This window comes from Etheostoma spectabile, chromosome 15, assembly GCF_008692095.1.
Source record: "Etheostoma spectabile isolate EspeVRDwgs_2016 chromosome 15, UIUC_Espe_1.0, whole genome shotgun sequence".
In the NCBI taxonomy this organism is placed as follows: domain Eukaryota; kingdom Metazoa; phylum Chordata; class Actinopteri; order Perciformes; family Percidae; genus Etheostoma; species Etheostoma spectabile.
Genome location: NC_045747.1, coordinates 9,369,746 through 9,389,234, shown reverse-complemented (window position 1 = coordinate 9,389,234; position 19,489 = coordinate 9,369,746). Strand labels below are relative to the sequence as shown.

General features: G+C 40.3%; 2 protein-coding genes across 4 annotated transcripts in view; one reads left to right on the top strand and one right to left on the bottom strand.

Moving 5' to 3' along the window:
* Window positions 1–3,255: 3,255 nt before the first annotated feature.
* LOC116703033 (somatostatin receptor type 2) lies at window positions 3,256–10,567 on the top strand. Its single transcript, XM_032537602.1, has 2 exons — window positions 3,256–3,542; window positions 5,887–10,567. Exon 2 carries the CDS (start codon window positions 5,924–5,926, stop codon window positions 7,034–7,036), a length of 1,113 nt encoding a protein of 370 aa, XP_032393493.1. The 5' UTR covers window positions 3,256–3,542; window positions 5,887–5,923; the 3' UTR covers window positions 7,037–10,567.
* A 541-nt stretch (window positions 10,568–11,108) lies between these two features.
* Window positions 11,109–19,489, bottom strand: part of LOC116703032 (ubiquitin carboxyl-terminal hydrolase 22) — a 44,805-nt gene continuing 36,424 nt past the window's right edge. For 2 of the 3 annotated variants that reach the window (XM_032537599.1, XM_032537600.1), the window contains 8 exons: window positions 18,376–18,535; window positions 17,759–17,864; window positions 16,572–16,730; window positions 15,590–15,716; window positions 14,393–14,484; window positions 13,893–13,955; window positions 13,264–13,413; window positions 11,109–13,171 (listed from right to left, as the gene is read on the bottom strand). In XM_032537599.1, the coding sequence (XP_032393490.1) occupies window positions 13,129–13,171; window positions 13,264–13,413; window positions 13,893–13,955; window positions 14,393–14,484; window positions 15,590–15,716; window positions 16,572–16,730; window positions 17,759–17,864; window positions 18,376–18,535 (900 nt within the window). In that variant the 3' untranslated portion in view covers window positions 11,109–13,128. Of the gene's footprint in view, window positions 13,172–13,263; window positions 13,414–13,892; window positions 13,956–14,392; window positions 14,485–15,589; window positions 15,717–15,740; window positions 16,081–16,571; window positions 16,731–17,758; window positions 17,865–18,375; window positions 18,536–19,489 lie in introns of those variants that run through there. The other variant, XM_032537601.1, reaches the window with a different exon arrangement.

The window sequence follows — 19,489 nt, the reverse complement described above, 5'->3', positions numbered from 1 at the left end:
ATAGGAGCCATTGGGATTTCACTCCGGACATCTTTCGATTGCCAATATGTATCAGCATGCTTGTTTCAGTCTGGGAGAATACTGATATTCAATGCTAATATCTAAAGGGTCATTAATTAGCCTCTTTAAGTATCTTCATGTGCAAGGAGGTAAATAAAAAATGAATTTCTAGTTAAATGTCACAGCCTCGTTTTTATATCACTTTAGATTACCCATATTGTATTAAACACAAAATCATGTTAATTGGTCAGCAATTGTTCCTGGTAGCGACATAACTTCAAATAAATAATTGCTTTCCCTTCTTTATCAGTTTAATTTCCCCTTTGACCTTTAGGCCTGCACTATGCATGGTTCATATCAACACAAAACCTCCGCACAGAGAGTTAGAGAAACTACCGCCGACACCCAACTGTCTCTCTTTGCCAGTTAAGATAAGCTCAGTAACAAGCAAATATTGACAATGCAGTACTCAAGTACCTTAATTCCCCTGAACTGCTATTCAGGAAATTTAAAAAAAGGCTTGGCTGAGCAGAAATTTTGGTTTGATGTATCTGACCCTTTTTCCCACATCTCCTTTAATATACATGAATTCACAGCAGGGCTAGAGAGTGACTGCATCATGGCAATACCATCCATGATAATACATTTGTTACTCTACTTAACATATTCTATCATTTGAATGAACTTAAAAAGGATGTGCAGGTCAGAGATAAAAGACACTGCTTGGAAAAAGACTGAACACATCTCAAATGAAGCTGCCTCTTCTTTCTGCTGATTTACATAAAAGCTTTACTTCTCTACATTACATAACCCCTCACCTGTGCTAACTGGAGTGTTACTTCCGCATCAGCATGTTCTTGATGTTGCCGAGGAGTTTGCGGTGACAGCTAGATGAGATTTACAGCTTGAATTATTTAACATTTAGATGACGTGAAAAAATAAATGCAGATGTCGTGATCTGAAACATTGAGGATAGATGATGCTTAACTGACACAAGGCTTGTGCACAATTCAGAATTGGCTGCCATTCAATTCAAGAATTGGAATTTAAATTGAATGGACTCCGCCCCACAGTAAGAAAATAAAGTTGAATGACATGAAATTCATGGCAATTCAAAGAAATTCCACACAGTTACACAACAGAAATGTTGAATCTCACATAGTTTCGGTGTTAGGAAGGTTACTATGGAAATGTAATTGCTTACTGTTATAAATTTCACATTATAAATGTAGTTTGGATTACTTTATTTGGATTAATTTATCAATGCAAAGTAATTTCCTTTCAATTTGATTAGTAACTAATTGAATTACACACATAGATAAAATATAGATAGGTAATTATAATTACAATAAATCAAACTTAATTATTTGTTCTGTGACTAGAGCTTTTTAACATTTACTGCTGGGGGAAAACATTTCCTGTTAATGAAATATGCACAAGTAGTTCAAACTAATATCATTTATAGAATATGTAATGCAATTGTATCTGTTGTATTTTGTAAAGCTTCATTCTGAAACACTTCACTTAAATGACATATATGAATTTCTTTGAATTTTTTATTGAATTCCAATTCTAGATCCTTTTTTTTTTACATCAATTCAAATTCAAGTATTGAAATTTAAGAGTCATTCTCAATTCAATTCTGAATTGTGCACAAGCCTGACTGGACTGACACATGATGCGAGTCATTCTCACATTAAAAACCTGTGGTCATGGCTTAAAACAGTCTATGGTTATAGCATATCAAATGGTAATTAAATAAACCAATACCAAACACACATGTACATTACTTGTCAAACAGTCCAGAAGTTGAAGCCATAATTTTAAATTACAGAAGATAATACCTGACATGTTTAATCCATATAATAACAATAGTGCATGCCAAAGACTATGAAATATTTAACAAAGAACCAGCAGCTAGAAAGACAACAGAGTGAGGGCAGACCTGTGGGCTCAGTGGTCACAGGTGTTGCAACACATCCACCTCTATGCAGCTTTAAGGAAACCTCAATAATATGCCATCATATTTACCAACGCCCCAAACATTTTAATTAACGTACCTTACCTGTACTGCAGATTGGACTGTACTCATACCAGCCCATTGGGACATGGACATTCTGTATCATCACCCACATCATGCTCAAGGGTTGTTTTGGAGTTGTGTCGGTTTTGTTGTTTTGTCGCTCGCCATTAAAATCAATTCATTTGGAAAAAATCTGGAAAATCCATGGCCTGGCTAAAACTAATGCGGAGAGAGCATATACTGCAACGACCACAACATGTAGAGACCACTAAGTCAAGGCCTTTCTTCACACATGTTTACGTTTATCTTATTGATAAATATTAAACAAAATGTACTCGGTAGCCTACTATACGTCTCGGATTAAATTTAGTCCGGTAGAGTGTGTGGGATTTTCATTGCGCGTAATTTGAGTTCTACTTTGCCCTCAGTGCTGCCTCTGGTGGCTGGGAGCTAAATTAAAACCGATTGTACTACACTGACTGTATGGCAGAAGCGTTGACTTGCAATGCAGCCTGTGGCCACCAGTGACGTAGGCGGTGTAACTGTCCTGGGACAAGGGGGCTACCTTAACTTTAGAAGTTCAATTACCAAAGGTCCAGTGGAACACTACATGGTCGATGGATTTGTATCTGTAACTTTGATAAATGGATCCGGAAATGTGCGTAAAAATGCTTGTTACTGTGGTGTGTGTGGGTAATTGGTCATCATTTTAAAGTTTGAAAGTCTCCATGGTGAAGGGGAAAGGATTCTGAGAAGTGTTCCTGGGTTTAGTGGTAAATTATTCAACCATAAGCCTACAACTGACTTGATTGTTGTGAGAAACAAGTCGTAGACTTTTGCACACAGCAATAAGTACAATTTTGCACGATGGATTATAACTAACAGAAAGGTTATAGCCTATCGAGCATTGGTCCCCAGCAGGCCTACTGTGTGTTCATATTGTTATTCTTGTAAATCAAAATGGACATATTTAAGTAGGCTTATTGGTGCCCACTTTCACCTTATCAATAAGTTATGTTCAACAAGGCTTTCACTCCGTGCATCAATGCATGTGATCAAGATCCATTAAAATGTAAGCTCTATTTCACGTAGCTCCACCTGTATGCAGGGCTGGATCTCTGTAACATATGGTCTAACACAGGAAACAGCCTCTTTCGTTCAGGGGTAAGTGTCTTCAGCACCTCCTGTGCGTCCTTTAACATATCCGCGCTCTCCGGCTGGAGGCAGTCACCGCGCGCATCACACCACGAGCGAATCGGAGCTTCGTGCAGAGCACGTTTGTATTTTATTTAATTGTCCGACCTTTTCTGTCATTTTCTCGTCGTGTGTGATGCAGGCTAGATTATGGGATTATTTAAAGGAAAAATCACATTGCAGAGAGGTTTCCTAATTTGATGCCAGTGAGAAAAACTAGAAATATTTGGAGATGAAGAAGATGAGTCAGCCCTAAACACTGAAATACTTTCATCCGCACAGAAGTGGCGCATCTTGTAGATAATGAGATTAAATCCATTTGCAGGTAAGACGATACTTTGTTGACTCACAGTAGAGTGGTTGGTGAATTGTCTCAGATGTGCGAAGATAGTATCCTACATCAGCAAGTTATTGTGATTATTCCGTTCAAATTAAGTTTGTACATTGTAAACAATTTGTCAAGTTGAGCATGTTGGACATTGTAAGCACTCGCTGCAATATTTACTGCCGTGTCTCATTGTTTCACTATGCAATTGTACTGTTAACTGGTAAAATTATGATGTTCTGGCATGTGTATTGAAACAAAACCCTCAGCTGGGTCTGTGCTGGGTTTACTAACATTGTAAATTGAATTCCTGACTTGACCTTATTTATATTTTATTTTCCATAAACTGGATTTGCATAATTAACTATGAGCATGTAATAATTGATTCAGGTAGCTGAATATTCATCTTCTAATCTTCTACCTTTCAGCTGCTAAAACCGAAGGTTAGAGCAGAATCCATGGCCATGACACTTAAGATAAAAAAACACTATATGAAAAATCTAAAAATACTGACATACTATTTTATTTTTTTATTACTATTTTTCGAAGTAGCCACTTTATTTAAAATATTATTTCACTAGTTGTTCTGATGGCAAACTGAATTGTTCTCTCTTTTGACTGTGCTGTCTCTGGGCTGGTTTTATGGAAGAATACCTGTTGCACAGTATGAACAATGCCTCAAATACAGCAATTTAACAGTTCACAAAATCTTACTCTTACCAACCATAATCGGTGACTTGTGATAGATTCCATTTGTTGTCCACCTCAGCAACAGAAATAAGTGCTTCAAGAGAGTATTGTTTTTATTAAGGTGGTCTGTTGTGCTCTGTTTCTATAGTAATAATGAACTATCATGCTTGTTTATCTTATGCAACACAAACAAAAATATGTTTCTCCCATTGACTTTCCAAATGTTACATTATTCAATAATATATCCATCCACCTGACTCAGACAGTTCACTTTTATAAACATCAATGTGTTTTCCCTGAGCTCAAACATTACATTACAATAAATGTCATTTAGCTGATGCTTCTATCCAAAGCGACTTACAATTGCTATATATTAGAAGTCGCACACCTCTGGAGCAACTAGGAGTTAAGTATCTTGCTCAGGAAATATTTGTTGATGTATCATAGTGAGAATCGACCACCCTTTGCTGAAATGTAGTCGCTTATTTACCAAAAACAAGACTCCAAGCAGTGTGCACCCTGCACCGCTGCCCGGCTGAAAATGATACACTGGCATTATTAAACCTCTTATGTTATATACTAAGTTGTCGGACCATGTTTGCCTCCTGTGCATTGGCAGTGACTTCAATCTGACTGTGGCAAAGCTATTGTCAGTACTGTGATTCCACTCATTCAATTACTTAGGCTGGGAATAATTTACATCCATGCACACCCCCCAATAAACATAAAAAATGTGTCAGCAAATATTTCAGTGTAACCCGTCGCAGCTGATAATTAAGCAACATGTGAAGGGCAAGCGTTTCCCCAGGGAGAGCTTATGACTGTAGGGTGTGCAGAGTAAGTAGTGAGTAGCAGTGGCTGGCCAGGAAAACACACAAGGAATGTCTGGCCTCACGTAGAAAGCACAGCCAAACATCCTGAGGTTCTCTCCTTTACATATGCTATCAATCAGGTCTGTTCTCCAGAGAGTCTTAAGGCTGATTAGAAAAATGACATGTTCTTTTTATTTAATGCCTCTGAACGCCCACACAAGTGATTTCAGTTATTGTGGCTGATTAGACCTCTGCTCAGGTTGAAGGTCGCCTGGAGCATGGATGGGAATGTATTAGGTCACAAATGTTTTCTACCAATAAGAATGATAAAGCTGTCCATGTCCTGCCCTAACAGGCGCAACAAAGCTAAGAAGAGACTCAGGAAGATATCAATCAGTCAGTCTACAAACACCCACACAGTCTTGGAAGGAGATCCAATCAGCTCAGTAACTGATAACACCAGGGACCTTTAAAAGACACAAGTAAACATACTGTAACATCTAGAAAAGCGTTCTAACAGATAACATGGATTTATGAAGTCATAGGGATCCCTTATATTGAAACTACTCATTACATTGGTTAAACAGACTAACATCCAACAGCAAGTAGAAAGGAAGAAAGAGATCACATTTAATATCTGATGAAGATGGTGACTATTGAAGAAAAGTGACATTCATATAATTATATAATCATATAAATTATATAAAATCAAATGACATAATCCATATCAAGTGGAATGATTATCAAATTCTCTATCAACCAGATTGTCAAAATATTGTCTAGTAAAAAGGTAATTTTAAAGTATGTTACGCTGTTACTGACATAAGTCTTTATGTGTGCAGGTGAGATGCCATAATCCGCGTGAGAAAGTGAGGTATCATGGACTCCTGGATCTTCCCATCGTCCCCTACGAACCTGTCGGAGCACCTCATGTATGACAGCTTCATGCAAAGCAATGAGTCCAACCTCCACGGGAACTACACAGACCACAGCTTCAACAAAACCAGCACGGTGGTCATCACCTGTTTGTACTTTCTGGTTTGCACTGTGGGGCTCTGCGGAAACTCCCTCGTCATCTACGTCATCCTGCGCTACGCCAAGATGAAGACAGTTACCAACATCTACATCCTGAACCTGGCAGTGGCCGACGTGCTCTTCATGCTGGGCCTGCCTTTCATCGCCATCCAGCTGGCGCTGGTCCACTGGCCATTTGGTCCTGTGCTCTGCAGGGTGGTGATGACCGTCGACTCCCTGAACCAGTTTACTTCTATCTTCTGCCTGATGGTCATGAGCATCGACCGCTACCTAGCTGTGGTGCATCCCATTAAATCCACAAAGTGGCGCAAGCCGCGCATGGCAAAGACTATTAACTTAGCAGTGTGGGGGGTGTCACTGATGGTTAATCTGCCCATCGTTATCTACAGCGGAGTCATCACAAAGCACGATGGCTGCTTCTGCACCATTGTGTGGCCCGAGCCACAAGAGGCCTACTACACAGTGTTCATGTTCTACACCTTCATCCTGGGCTTCTTCTTGCCCCTTTTGGTCATCTGCCTTTGCTACTTGTTCATCATCTTTAAGGTGAAGTCCTCAGGCATCCGTGTGGGCTCCTCCAAGAGGAAGCGCTCAGAGAGAAGGGTGACTCGGATGGTGTCCATCGTGGTGGCAGTGTTTGTCTTCTGCTGGTTGCCTTTTTACGTCTTCAACGTGACCTCGGTGACAGGAACCATCAGCACTACTCCCATCCTGAGGAGCACCTTTGCTTTTGTGGTGGTTTTGGGATACGCCAACAGCTGTGCCAATCCCATCCTCTACGCCTTCTTGTCGGAGAACTTCAAAAAGAGTTTCCAGAATGTTCTGTGTCTTAAGAAGGTGGGTGGGCTGGATGAGGCTGATTGCAGCGACAGCCGGAAGGATAAGTCTCGCATGATAAATGACCCCACAGAGACCCAAAGTACTCTGCTGAATGGGGACCTGCAGACCAGCATCTGAGAGGAAGGTGATATGACTCGAATACACACACTCACACAGACTCATACATATCTGAAACCAGAGATGGGCACTCAAGCTTGAGACTTTGACTCGAGTTGCACTTATGTCGCACACACAGTGACTTCATACTTGACTTGAGACTCGTCTTCAAATGACTTCAGACTCGGCCAGGACCCGAGATGCAGGACTCGTGAACATTCTTTATTTTAAGGAAACTTTGGATGAGCTGAATGTTATTCCCCTCCCTGCGTAAACCTACTTACGTAATACGTAACGAATCTACTGCGCACCGCCAAACATTAAAGGACAACAACAACCAAGGCGACCGCACCGGCAGCTGCTATGCCATTGATCAGAAGCTTTGGTTTAAATCTTCAGACAACAAGGCCCAAACAAAAGAATCACTGAATGCTAAATATGTGCAATCAAGATAAATCATTCTGGCTCAACCACATCTCATTCATTTTAGCAAGATTGTCCTGAAAACCTGAGTACCTCAATATTTGGTCTGTACTGTACTGTATGTTCATGTTACAAGGAAAAATACAATTATTAACTAAAGCTTCCTGTAAAGTAACGCATTCCTGTCTTGTTTGTTTTTTTGTTCTATTGCTATAGCCTATTTTTTATTATATACCAAACCTACTAATCAAGCTAATACTGCATGATAATAGATAAATGAGTCATAATAACATTTTACATGGTTTGAAAAACCTTTTTAGCTATGCAGTGTTCTGAGCAGCCTGGACAGAATGCAGCAGGTGATGCAACACTCATTATAACCACGAGAGACTTGAGACTTGACTTAGACTCTAGCTCAGAGACTTGTGAGCATCTCTGTCTGAAACAAATAACAACTGTTGTCAACATATTTCAGATCACATCAAAGAGGGAAAATACATGATTAAATAATACACATGTCACAGAAGAACATGGCTCTTGTTAAGGAGGACAAAAAAAACTTCAGAACGTCCAACTGCACTGTTCCTCTATTGGCCTTTGAGACATTGTCTTGGAAACAAATCCATTATAACATAATCAGAAGATCATACAACTGTTTGGTCTATGCTTTGAATGAAAATGGAATCTGTTTGACTCAGTGTATTGAGGTAGAAGGAACACTAACGCCCACTTGCAAATGGTCCCCTGGGTGATTTTCCCTGGAGACCCGGGATTATATGCATAGTTTACAGCAGAGGGCCTGTTACTGCAGTGTTTAAAAATAACTACATACGGGAGCCCGGATAGCTCAGTTTGTAGAGCGGACGCCCATATATAGAGGTTTACTCCTCGACACAGCGGGCCAGGGTTCGACTCTGACCGGCAGTCCTTTGCTGCATGTAATTCCCCCGCTCTCTCCCCTTACATGTTTTCAGCTGTCCTGTTGAATAAAGGTCTAAACATGCCCAAAAAAAACTAATAGTAAAAAACATAGTATTTTGTTTCTGTCTCATCTGCAAGTTATTTTCACTTTTTGACTGTAAATAACTGTACAGGAAATAGACAAAGAGACTATGTGAAACGTCAGAGGATTTTATATTCAGTGTCATTTAGTTTTGAAACTCTAAATCTGACTTGTGCGTAACTAATGAATGTCAGTGCCATTGATTCTTGTGTTTTGTAGTACAACAGTCAAATGATTTAATGTGGGACCAATTTTTCTTGTGAAAAATGTATCAAATGTAAATGTGAATAACAGTGTTCAGTTGGCAGGCAAATATTTTGTCCTGTGTCACTAGCTGCTTCAATATAGCTACATGCATAATTGATTACTTTAATGGTACTGGCTCGATATACCAAGCCAGCCTCTAACCAAAGTGCTGCTAAGATGTATAAAAACTCTATTACAATGGTGAATAGTATTACATCAAGTAATGCCCCTGTATGCCCGCTGCTACTGGCCTTCCGTTGGAAACTATTCTTTGTCATGGCATTTACCATTATTTATGTATATAACATAATAAGGCTGCTGCCATTGTTTGTAGCTATTACAGTAATGGCATTTATCAAAATACCAGACTGCATGATTCTAAATTATTCAGTATGAATGCTAAGTAGTGGCTCAGCTTTGACTTTTTGTCATCTGAGAGCGTGAAAACCTGTTTAGATTGTATTTTGTAAAGGATTATTTTGCTCCCAAGAAATGGATGGGTCACTATCTTGGAAGTAGTAAACTGGGATTTAAGATGGATTTAAACATAATTCATTTAAAACATGTTCCGTTTATTATTGTTTCACTGTTTTGTAGTACAGAAAACAATTGCAAGCTATTTGTAAACACTTTGTATAATGACACTGGACCCTCTTCTGTTTCTGAATCTATGTGTCTGAGTGACGTGAATTTGTGAAGGGCTAGAACACTTATGCTCAAGAGGCTTTGGTGTTCCTTTATAAGAATCATCCTTGTGTAAATGTAAATGTAAATGTGCTGTATTTCATATAGCGCTTTTCTAGTCTTAACAACTACTCAAATCGCTTTTACATAGTACAGGAACCATTCACCATTCACACACATTCATACACTGTTGCAGAGGCTGCCGTACAAGGTGCCACCTGCTCATCAGATAAACACTCACACACATTCACACCCCAATGGCGCAGCATCGGGGGCAACTCGGGGTTCAGTGTCTTGCCCAAGGACACTTTGACATGGGACTGCAGGGCCAGGGATTAAACTACCAACCGTCCAATTGGCAGGCAACTGCTCTACCACTGAGCCCCAGCCGCCCAGGAACTCAACAAACTCTCTGTTTGTTGCTGTTATCACACACACACACACACACACACACACACACACACACACACAATTTGTGAACCACCATCCATGACTAATCAAATTCCATATCCAATCTCCCTCTCTGCAGTATTGAAACTTGTTACCTGGTCTGTAACATTTTATTACCATTGAGAGACATGACACACCTCTAGTGTCTTATATTTCCATAGCAACAGTGACCAAGAGCGTTGGTCCCATGGTTACACAAATTAGCATAATAATAATAGAGAGATGAATCTGGACATAAATTATCAATGTAGACATTGCTAAGATAACTGACGAAAAAAATAGAAGACTGTGTTAAGGCTGCAAAACCAAACACCTCAGTTACATCAAACCTGATGAAAGTGCATAGTTTTTGTGCCCCAAAATGTAAAATCAAACGTCTTGTGTTGTAAAAATCATCTGGCTGTTGTAGATATAATTATGATTCCGGCAAAGGCTTTTCATACCGTGCTTGTTTATTTTTCAGCAGCTTTTCTTAAGTCCATAGTGCAGATTTTCTATTTAGTATTTGCTCCATTGGTGTTTAGTATTTAGATTTTTATGAGCCTTATTTGAATTGCTCAAATACTGTTTCATTAGCTTTAGGAAATCTTACAATTGGTCTAAAGTATAGCTGTTTCTGTAGAAAATTGGCATTATGGATGTTTTTCCAGTTTCTGCTTTGTTAAATTATAATGAAACAGCAAGTTTGATGGAGCAAACATGGATTGTGTATGGCTATGTTGAAACTTAATAAAGTAATAAGTGACTTGTCATTTTGTTGATGCAATACTATAAATATGTGAAATGTTTTTTATGAAGAAATGCAAAAAGATGCCAAATATTTCAGCAGTGTATGTTTTCATTAAATCAAACGTTTGGATTATCATGATGCATTATTGTGTAGGAAATAGTAGGAAAATATATGTCATTGAAGATATATAAATTCCCTTTTTCAGTTTACCTGCATTATATTCAGCAAGTTTGATTCTTTTTTTCCACACCTCTGAGCTTCTTGGTTTAACCACAAAGTGGCGCCAAACTCAAATACAACTAGAACTGCTCTCAGGGCAGAAAAAAAACACTAAGTTTAATAGAAAGCCTAAAAGGTGCATGTTTGCAAGTGTGTTGGACTGTATTCATCCTAGCAACTCCTGGTAAACAAACAAACCTGTTTACAGCGCTTGTGTGTTCTACCATAAGAGTACACCAACATGAATAAACAGAAGCGTTTCAAATCTGGGACATATATTTTGTCCTAATGATGGAAAGTGTGAATGGAAGAATGAGACAAAAGACAGAACGTACACATTCCAGTTTTGTTCTGAGTTTAATCACTGAAACGGATAATGAAGCTCTCCTCTTCCTTCTCGTTTCAGCTGCATCCCTGAATGTCCTTGGGTGGCCTTAACTGCTCCATGATACATCAAAACCAAAGTGCGATCATTTCACAAGTCTTTGATTTTACTGTTCGGACATCCGCTGTTGCCCTCTAGTTGAGGTTCTGCAGCAGACCAAAGGCTATGCATGTTTGTTTTAAGTTATAGAGCAGCTAAACAACCAGGAGTTGTGTTTTTATGTGGCATTACTGTGATAGGTTAGGGCCCTCATCTTATACATGAGTGAATATTTTTAGTCTTTTTATATATATATATATACTGTACATACACAATCAGTGATATTTAAAAACAAAACAGATCACAACACCCTGATGTGTATGTGCATTATCTTGAGTCTGACTTGACAGCATACTGATTGAATAGAGCACTGGGTTTAATGCACTGCAGAGGCAAGACACCACAAACCACACTGGTCTACACCAGCCACACAGACAGTTGCCATGGAGAAGTTTTAACACTGATGTATTCATGACCAGGCTATGGTCGCACAGTGCCCATATACGTGCAATGTGTTTTACCCCGTATATATATATATATCTCACATGATCCATCTTCCCATCCCCAAACCTCTCAAAAAAATCATGATTGGCACCAGGCCTTGGAGTTGATGGTGAGGGCAATTTTTCACATATAAGATCATGAGAGCCCAGTTGCATGCAGTGTTGTTAAATGGGCAGTTTTTTTTTTGTTTTTGCACAGAGCATTCAAGGTGTTAAGTGAGGCGAGACCACCGCATTCTCACATTATAAGATCTCATTTGGAGTTCATGTATCGAGTCTTCTCTTCAGAATGCCATACAAAACCCAAAGCTCACATTCAACATACAATTCATAAACAGCAAAAGGTTAGCCAATTTAACCATCACCATCATTATACCAACAATTCCACAAGAATGAAAGTATAACACGTCCAAAAACATTTCCAGTACAAGAACAGAGGGAAATATGACTGTACTGAAATGTAAAAAGAAATCAAAATAAAGACACTGAAAAAACAGTAAACAAAAATTCAATGTGTTGCTAAAAAAATAGATATTCCCTGCCCTCAACCAGACTTAAAAATAAAACAATCAACACAGTAAATAATGGAACAAGGGCACACTTATGTCCAAATCCGCTTAGTTTCCATGGCAGCACATCCCCAGGAACTGGCAAAGGCAGCGTCTCTAAGCTCTCCCATGTTGTTTTTTTTGCTCTTAAACAATAGATGTATACGAGATTTATACAGTACGGAATAACTAAATTCACAAATGATAAGAATCATAACCATACCTTAAAAAAAAATGTTCTTGCAAAGTTCATAACACGTTGATTCTATTACGTTTTGCGTTCAGTCCCATATGCATATGACAACAAATCAAGTTAAATGCTTGGTCAGCATAATCAAGTTAAATGCTTGGTCAGTTGAAACGATAGCACCATGGGAGAGAAATGGAGAGGGTGTGTGTGTGTGTGTGTGTGTGTGTGTGTGTGTGTGTGTGTGTGTGTGTGTGTGTGTGTGTGTGTGTGTGTGTGTGTGTGTGTAGTGGAGGGGGTCAGAATACTGTAAGAAAAATCCAGATGTGCCCAATCAACACTCAAGACAGCCCCTGTCCCCCTAGGGGAAGGGAGAGAACGTGAGGGGTGTGGGACCTCTTCACTCCTCCCAAGCCTGGAACTGACGACGCCTGACTCTTCCTCGTTCTACACTCCTCTTCATTCAGTTTTGTCAAGTAGATGCCAAGAAGTAGCTCAGTGCTTGTTTGTTTTTGTTGTCTTTTGAAAGGTTGCATGAATTCACACGTCTTTTTATTTTTGTCCTCCAGAGCTGGAGGAGCAGACTGGTTAGTCAAAGAGTTTCAGGTAGGTTGTGTAATTGTGTTTCATCCTGTCCCCAGTCCATTGGCTCTCACAGTAGAAGCAGTGGTTCTTCATGGTCAGTGGTCACAAAGACTACTCATACTCAAGGAACTGTTTATGGTAGAATAAGAGATATCTGATGGAGGGGAGAGAGAAAGAAACATTTGATATAAATTGCATACTGCATAACATTTTGAAGTGCTGCTAATGTCCTGTTTCTATTCTTACCCTTCACTATCGAGTACATCCTTAATGCTGGCCTTGGTGATTATGGCATCATCGCATTTGAACCACTGGTCTTTGTGCTGGCGGATGAAGCTGGTGTAGTGGCCACTCTCTAATGTGCCTTGGTGGTTGACCACAGCAAACAAGGAATACCTGGAAATAAAAGACAAAGAGATGGGAATTTGTCTTTGTTCTGTTGTGTGACTTCACTTAAACACAAGTATCCCATAAAGCCCACTATCCTCCCAATATATGGGCACCTGTATTTCTTTTAAACCCCATACTGATGCTCTTTCAGGTCTTTCTTGTGCATTAGAGGCCTCATCAGAGAGCACCTTGCATACTTACTTCTTGTCTCTACTACAAGCACCCTGTCAATGGTATTAAGAAAGTAAATTCCCTGTAAACGTCCCGGACAATGAAATCTATTGTAACTGTCATGGATGAAGAAAACTATGCAGCTTTTAATAAGCTTCAAATTGATTTAATTTGGGGAAGTCACAGCTGGAAGCTTCAGGTCCTTAGCATGTGCTGCTATGCTAGAGGAGAAATTTCTGCTATGTCTGTACTGCTGTGAAGCAGCAGTGTTAATAAATTAGTTTGCTGTAGTACATGTTTTCAAAGGTACTCACTTATTGTCGTTGTTTAGTACATCAACCGTCTGTTGATACTGCCCATTCATTCTGCTCTCTTTACTGCGGGAGACAGAAAAAGAGTAGAAAGACATTAGCATTTTTAAAGCTCCATGCATGCATGAACATGCTACACTGACACATAAATCCACTAGGTGGCAGAATGAGCCACTAGGTGGCAGAATGATCGCATCTATGAATGATCTTAAGGTCGCTGAACAGAGCTGAATGGATGCTACAGCCAGGGGTGGGGCATTACAGCTACTGCATGCTTTACTGACATTTAAACATATTTATAGGGATTATTCCGTTTTGGCAGAGATGCAGATGTGTGCAATTCCTGTAGGTACAAGTATGTAGTATCAATCATATAGTATGTACAAACGTTAAAATGGCTGTACGGGTTGTTTTTTAGAAATATCTGTGCATTTATATCTGGATTTGAAGACTGGCGGGACAAGGTCAATTATATGGGTAGAAAAGCTTAGATAGAGGCTTACCTGGATGCCATGAATGGCGTCATGTCTAACTCTAGGGGGAAGGAAACATATGTAGTGATCTTCCTCCGCAGTTTGGCAGAGTGCTCAAACCGCTGGAGATGGCCAGAGAAGAAGCATAAGAGAGGAGAGAGGGGGGAAGGGGCAGAATAATGGTAAAAGAGAAAGTGAGAGAGTGGGGGGAGGGAAAAGAACACATTTAGAAATAACAAGCATCATCATTACAACATACAAAAAACACAGCTAGTGAGAATGCATGTTTTCCACCCTGTCTGTAACACATTTACACATTCACAACAAGTTAATGACAGGCTTGGAATGATCTTAGACAATCTTCTTGAAGCATGTTCCTATGAATGTCATAAATACATTATAGGCCCCCCAGTACCGTTATGATAAATAAAACATGGCCAGCGGAGGACGGCACGAGTCATTGAAGTCATGGGTGTCCTGGGACACTCGGTGAAAGGGCTACACAGTAGGAGGTAATGCACCAACCACTGAATTGAATTATGAACACAGTGTAACAGAAAGCTAAAGCACTGCAAAATCTGAAATTTTCCTCCATCAGATGTAAGACTGTATACACACAAAGACAAAATTAGCATCTGTTACAGTTTATATTTATTTATTGTAATATGTAAGAATGCTGTTTCAAAAAAAAAAAAAATATCAAAACTAAATAAAGATAACTAAATAGGACAAAATTATGAAAAAATAAGTATCTAGATTACACAACCCTATTTAAGGGTTTCTGCATGTTTTACCAACTCAAACTTAAGACTTTAACAAGACCTTTTTGAGACCATTACATTGTCTGAAACAATTCCCCCATATCCTTCGCATTATAGGACTGGTGTTTAGTCACCTTGTGAAGGAGACCAGAACACCTCCGCTCTTAGTGCTGGCTCTGATCCACAAGCGACACGTAGGTTGTATACGGAAGTTGCGGAGCTGAGGTTGGGGTCTCGCTTATTTAAAAAAAAAAAAATCACGGAATTTTAAAAAAACTGCACGACACAGGAAAATGAAGACCTATTTGAAATAATTTAAGACCTAGACGGCTTCAGTGAAGACTTTTTTAAAGCTTAATATTTTGAAATTTTTAAGCTCAGTGTAGCCTGAAATAATAAAATTGTCAGAAAGTGACAGAAATTGTAAGAAGTGATAATTGGCAGTACACGTCACTGGCTGACTCACTTTAAGATGGAAACATGCTACGATGGGGAGCTTCTTCATTGTCAGCTGTTTGGTAGATTCCTGGTAGCTATGGCAACCGCCACACTTGATTTTGGCACTGCTTCCTAGATGCTCTGGCCGCGTAAACCTGCAGAGGGAGGGTTGGAATAAAAGAAGAAGAGGGTGTGAACAAGTAGAGAACATGTGGGCAAACAAGAGACAGGAAGTGAAAACTGGGAAGAAGAGGATAGTTTATATTTTCTTTTGCTATGTTACATAAACCCTTTGATCTCACCTAGTTATACTTCTACAGATCTGAAGTAAATCGGAAGATTTACGAGGGCTTGTGCATCATGTTTGCATGCCGAGTTTTGGTGCGGCCAGTCTGTATGTCAGCCCACCCAACCCAAAGCCTTGCTGGTAATGCCAATGCTTCTATCACCACGGCAACAGCACCAACCAGTTCTGTATCTTTAAGAGACTTGCTGCAGCAACTAGGGATGTGTGAGGTGCTGCAGTAAAAAAAAAATAAAGTCTGAAGGAAAGAAGGCGAGGTGGGGGGATGAGACAAATGTGAGAGGTAGAGGGTGAGGGCACAGGGGATTGGAATTAGGGGGAGAGGAGAGGGAATGAAATAAGATAAGAAGAGAAGGAAAAGAAATTGCAAGAATGAAGAGGCAGTAGAGGAGATTTGAGAGGTGACATCTGCCCTGCCAGCCTTGTGATGATGGAAGATGAGATCCAGGGATAACAGGGTTGTTGTGCCTGAGCAGACACAATAAGTGACCCCTCAAACAAGTGGAGGGATAAATGAAATTCATTTCAAGTGGAGACGATTGATATCCAAAAATTTGGAGAGGTGGCAGAAGGGATACAGGAAAATAAGCCAATTGAAAAAATGGCAGTCCCTCCTTTCCTTGCCAAATGTTTTTAATATAAAAAGAGAAACCTGACAGGCAGAAAAAAAGGCAATCTGTCTGATGTCAGCTGACTGAAGCTGTACCTGCGTAGGCAGTCTGTGAGAGTGGTGGACCCTGACAGATGGCTCTCTCCATTGACTGTGCTGCCATCCCCCCCCGGGCTGAGGGGCCAGAAAGGCGTTGATGAGCCAGGAAGGTCCAGACTGATGTCCCAGAATGGATCTATCGTCGTGGAAACCCCGCTAGAGAAAAAAAAAAAAAGAGTTTGATTATGAAGTTGAATAAATACTGTGTGGTTGTGTGTAGGTTTGTGGGTCCTTTACTACAGGTCATGATGAAAGGATGATGACATAGATGGCAATACAAAACCTCTGAAGATTCTGATCATGTTTTTGTTTAATCCTACTGGAAGATTGAGTGTGTGCATGTGCATAAATTACACACTGTTCTTCCAGGTCCATTTGCAATTCAATTAAGTGTTACATCAGAGAAAATTGGCCTAACATATGGAAGTTGTATTATTACAGCCCAATGAAGGATGGACTGCAGCCTTGGCAAAATGGAGGCTTTCAGTGTAGAATGCATGCAGTACGCATTATCATTGTTGATTAGATGAGTCATGGTGCTGTAACACCCAGCGGTACCAGCAGGTGGCTATTAAGGCAAGGAGGCATGCATTTACAATGGGTGAGAGAGCAACACTGCAGTAATATGGCAAGATTATGATACCACTTTTTGTTGAGAAAGCCTTGAGGAATGCATTTTTTTTTTTTTTGCATCAGCAGTCTCTTTATTCACTGTGAAGGCAGGTAACATGGCATTGAGCTGGGCTCAGCTTGCCTGCTAGTCTGGGCGAGGTGCTTTGCAGTTCAGTGCAGCATGCTAATGTTAATGTGACAGGACAGCTCTAGGGGCATGGCAGCGCTTGGGTTGTGAGGCTGTCTAGACAACCGCCCTTACAGCAGCTCTGCAGGGCCCGGGCCTTTTAATAATAGCAGTGGAGAGGACACATCCAGTGGTTCACCCACTCTGGGAAGACAGGTGGTGTCCACATCAATCAGCCCATTGGAGAGAGGAAACTATGCAATCGGATTGATAGATGGATGATGGATGAATGAATGAGTATAATGAAGGAAAAGGGGAATAGGTGCTCATGTGATACTCCGTCAACATGAATGGGCAGCAGAGATCTTAGATGGGGCTTTATTTCGGTAAATTGCATTTTTACACAGTTTATTCCCAAACACACAAGATAGACACACAAACATACTGGCAAACTTGACAGGTAACATCTGATTGCAGGCCCCCAGTGAAGATTTGGTCAATGATGCAGTTACAGTGGTTTGGATTGTTGGCCTTCTTCCCATTGTCATCTCCTGTGGACCACAAAGAGCAGAAAGTATAAATAGATACACAGATAACGGCAACAACCTGTTTAGCTCCTCTGAAAGACTCTGTCCGGCCCTCTTTCTCACTTATCCATTACCCTGCAGCGCAGCCTCTCCGCCACTTCACAACTCTCTGGATTCTAGCTATTAGTAGTAAACATTACTGCAGGGTCTGTGGGTGAGTCAGCCTGTCATGCACTGCAGCAAGGCCTATTGACATTCCTCACACTGCTTGCTTCCTGTCCCTTTAGTACACACTATTACCAGTCTCCTTCAGTATGCTTCAAGTAAAGTAAGGCACTGTGCTCCATGGGTAGATCTAAGGTATAGCTCCACATGATGGATCGGGGCAGTAGGTGACAGACACTGCTCTTTGATGAGTTTCCCAATCAGTCCGACTTGAACGAGCTGCCATCTTGGGCTGACAGAAAATATTGAAAGAAAAAAAAAATGCAGTATGCACACTGGGAATGACATATGGATAAGTTATATAGCTTACTGATGGTGTCCCCTTTGCAGTGCCTATGTAGAACGTCTAATGCTGCGATGAGGAATTCGTGGGCGTCTTGCTGCTCGTAGCCTGCGAGGTGACGTGCATGAGTCCACACCAGGTGCAGCAGCCGGAAGGGAATGTGGGGTGACCGGTGGCCCGAATAGAACTGAGAGCAGGAAAGAAAAATGGGAGAGGGGGTGGGGGTGAAGAGGAGCATTTGGTTAGTCTATTCCCCAGGTTTTACTGGGTGCATTATATTTTATCACATCTTTGCCAATTTCATTGCTACATTGTTCACTGTGATCATGGCTGAACCACTATTTCAGTCAAGGTGATTTTCTGACTCTTTCAGAAGCTACTTTCTATAATTCTAATTTTAAACCAATTCATAATTTTACCATGTGTCGCCTAACAGCACTAGCTCTAATGACAGCACATACATAGAGCAGAGAGGTTTGATGCGCAAGACAGAAAAGACGAAGAACTGATTGGCGTTTGGAGGAAAAACATCCATCTGTGAAGTATTGCGTTGTCGTTGGAAATAGAGTGAGTGACAATCCAGGTCAAGGTCAGGAGATGTGGGTAAGAAAGTAAGAGAGCCGAGCAGAGCCCAAGAGTTTGCAGGATGCAAACACTACAATGAAGTTCCAACCAGACCTTATTAATGCCAGAGAGGGCTCTAATTTCTCAACACGAAGATGTTGCACACACCTTGGTTTATTCTCCACAGCTCTCTCTGAAATGTGATGGAACTGTGAGAGGGGAAACATGCCACGCTGACATGTCTTTTGAATCTTACAAAAACTGCTTCTTTTTTGGTAGTTTGAAAAAAAGAAAAACTGTCTCTGCAGAGTCAGAAGAGTTTTGATGACGATTCGGGGGTGGGTTGAAAACAGAACAAAGATGGAGGATGAAAGCAAGCAATGGAATTAGAGAGTTGGGGACTAGGCGTAGAGGTAGAAGGTGATTTTGTTTGTGTTTTGCAACTTTTAAATAGATTAATTTTTCTTGTATGACTGACCCTGATTTTTCTGTTCCACACAAAGCTGAATACTCTATCAATGTCTGCCTCCCTGGGTGATAGAGGTGAGCGCATATATATATATATATATATATATAT

Excerpts from the sequence above, each read along its gene's own strand:
- LOC116703033 (XM_032537602.1), top strand. The coding sequence starts at position 5,924 with ATGGACTCCTGGATCTTCCCATCGTCCCCTACGAACCTGTCGGAGCAC.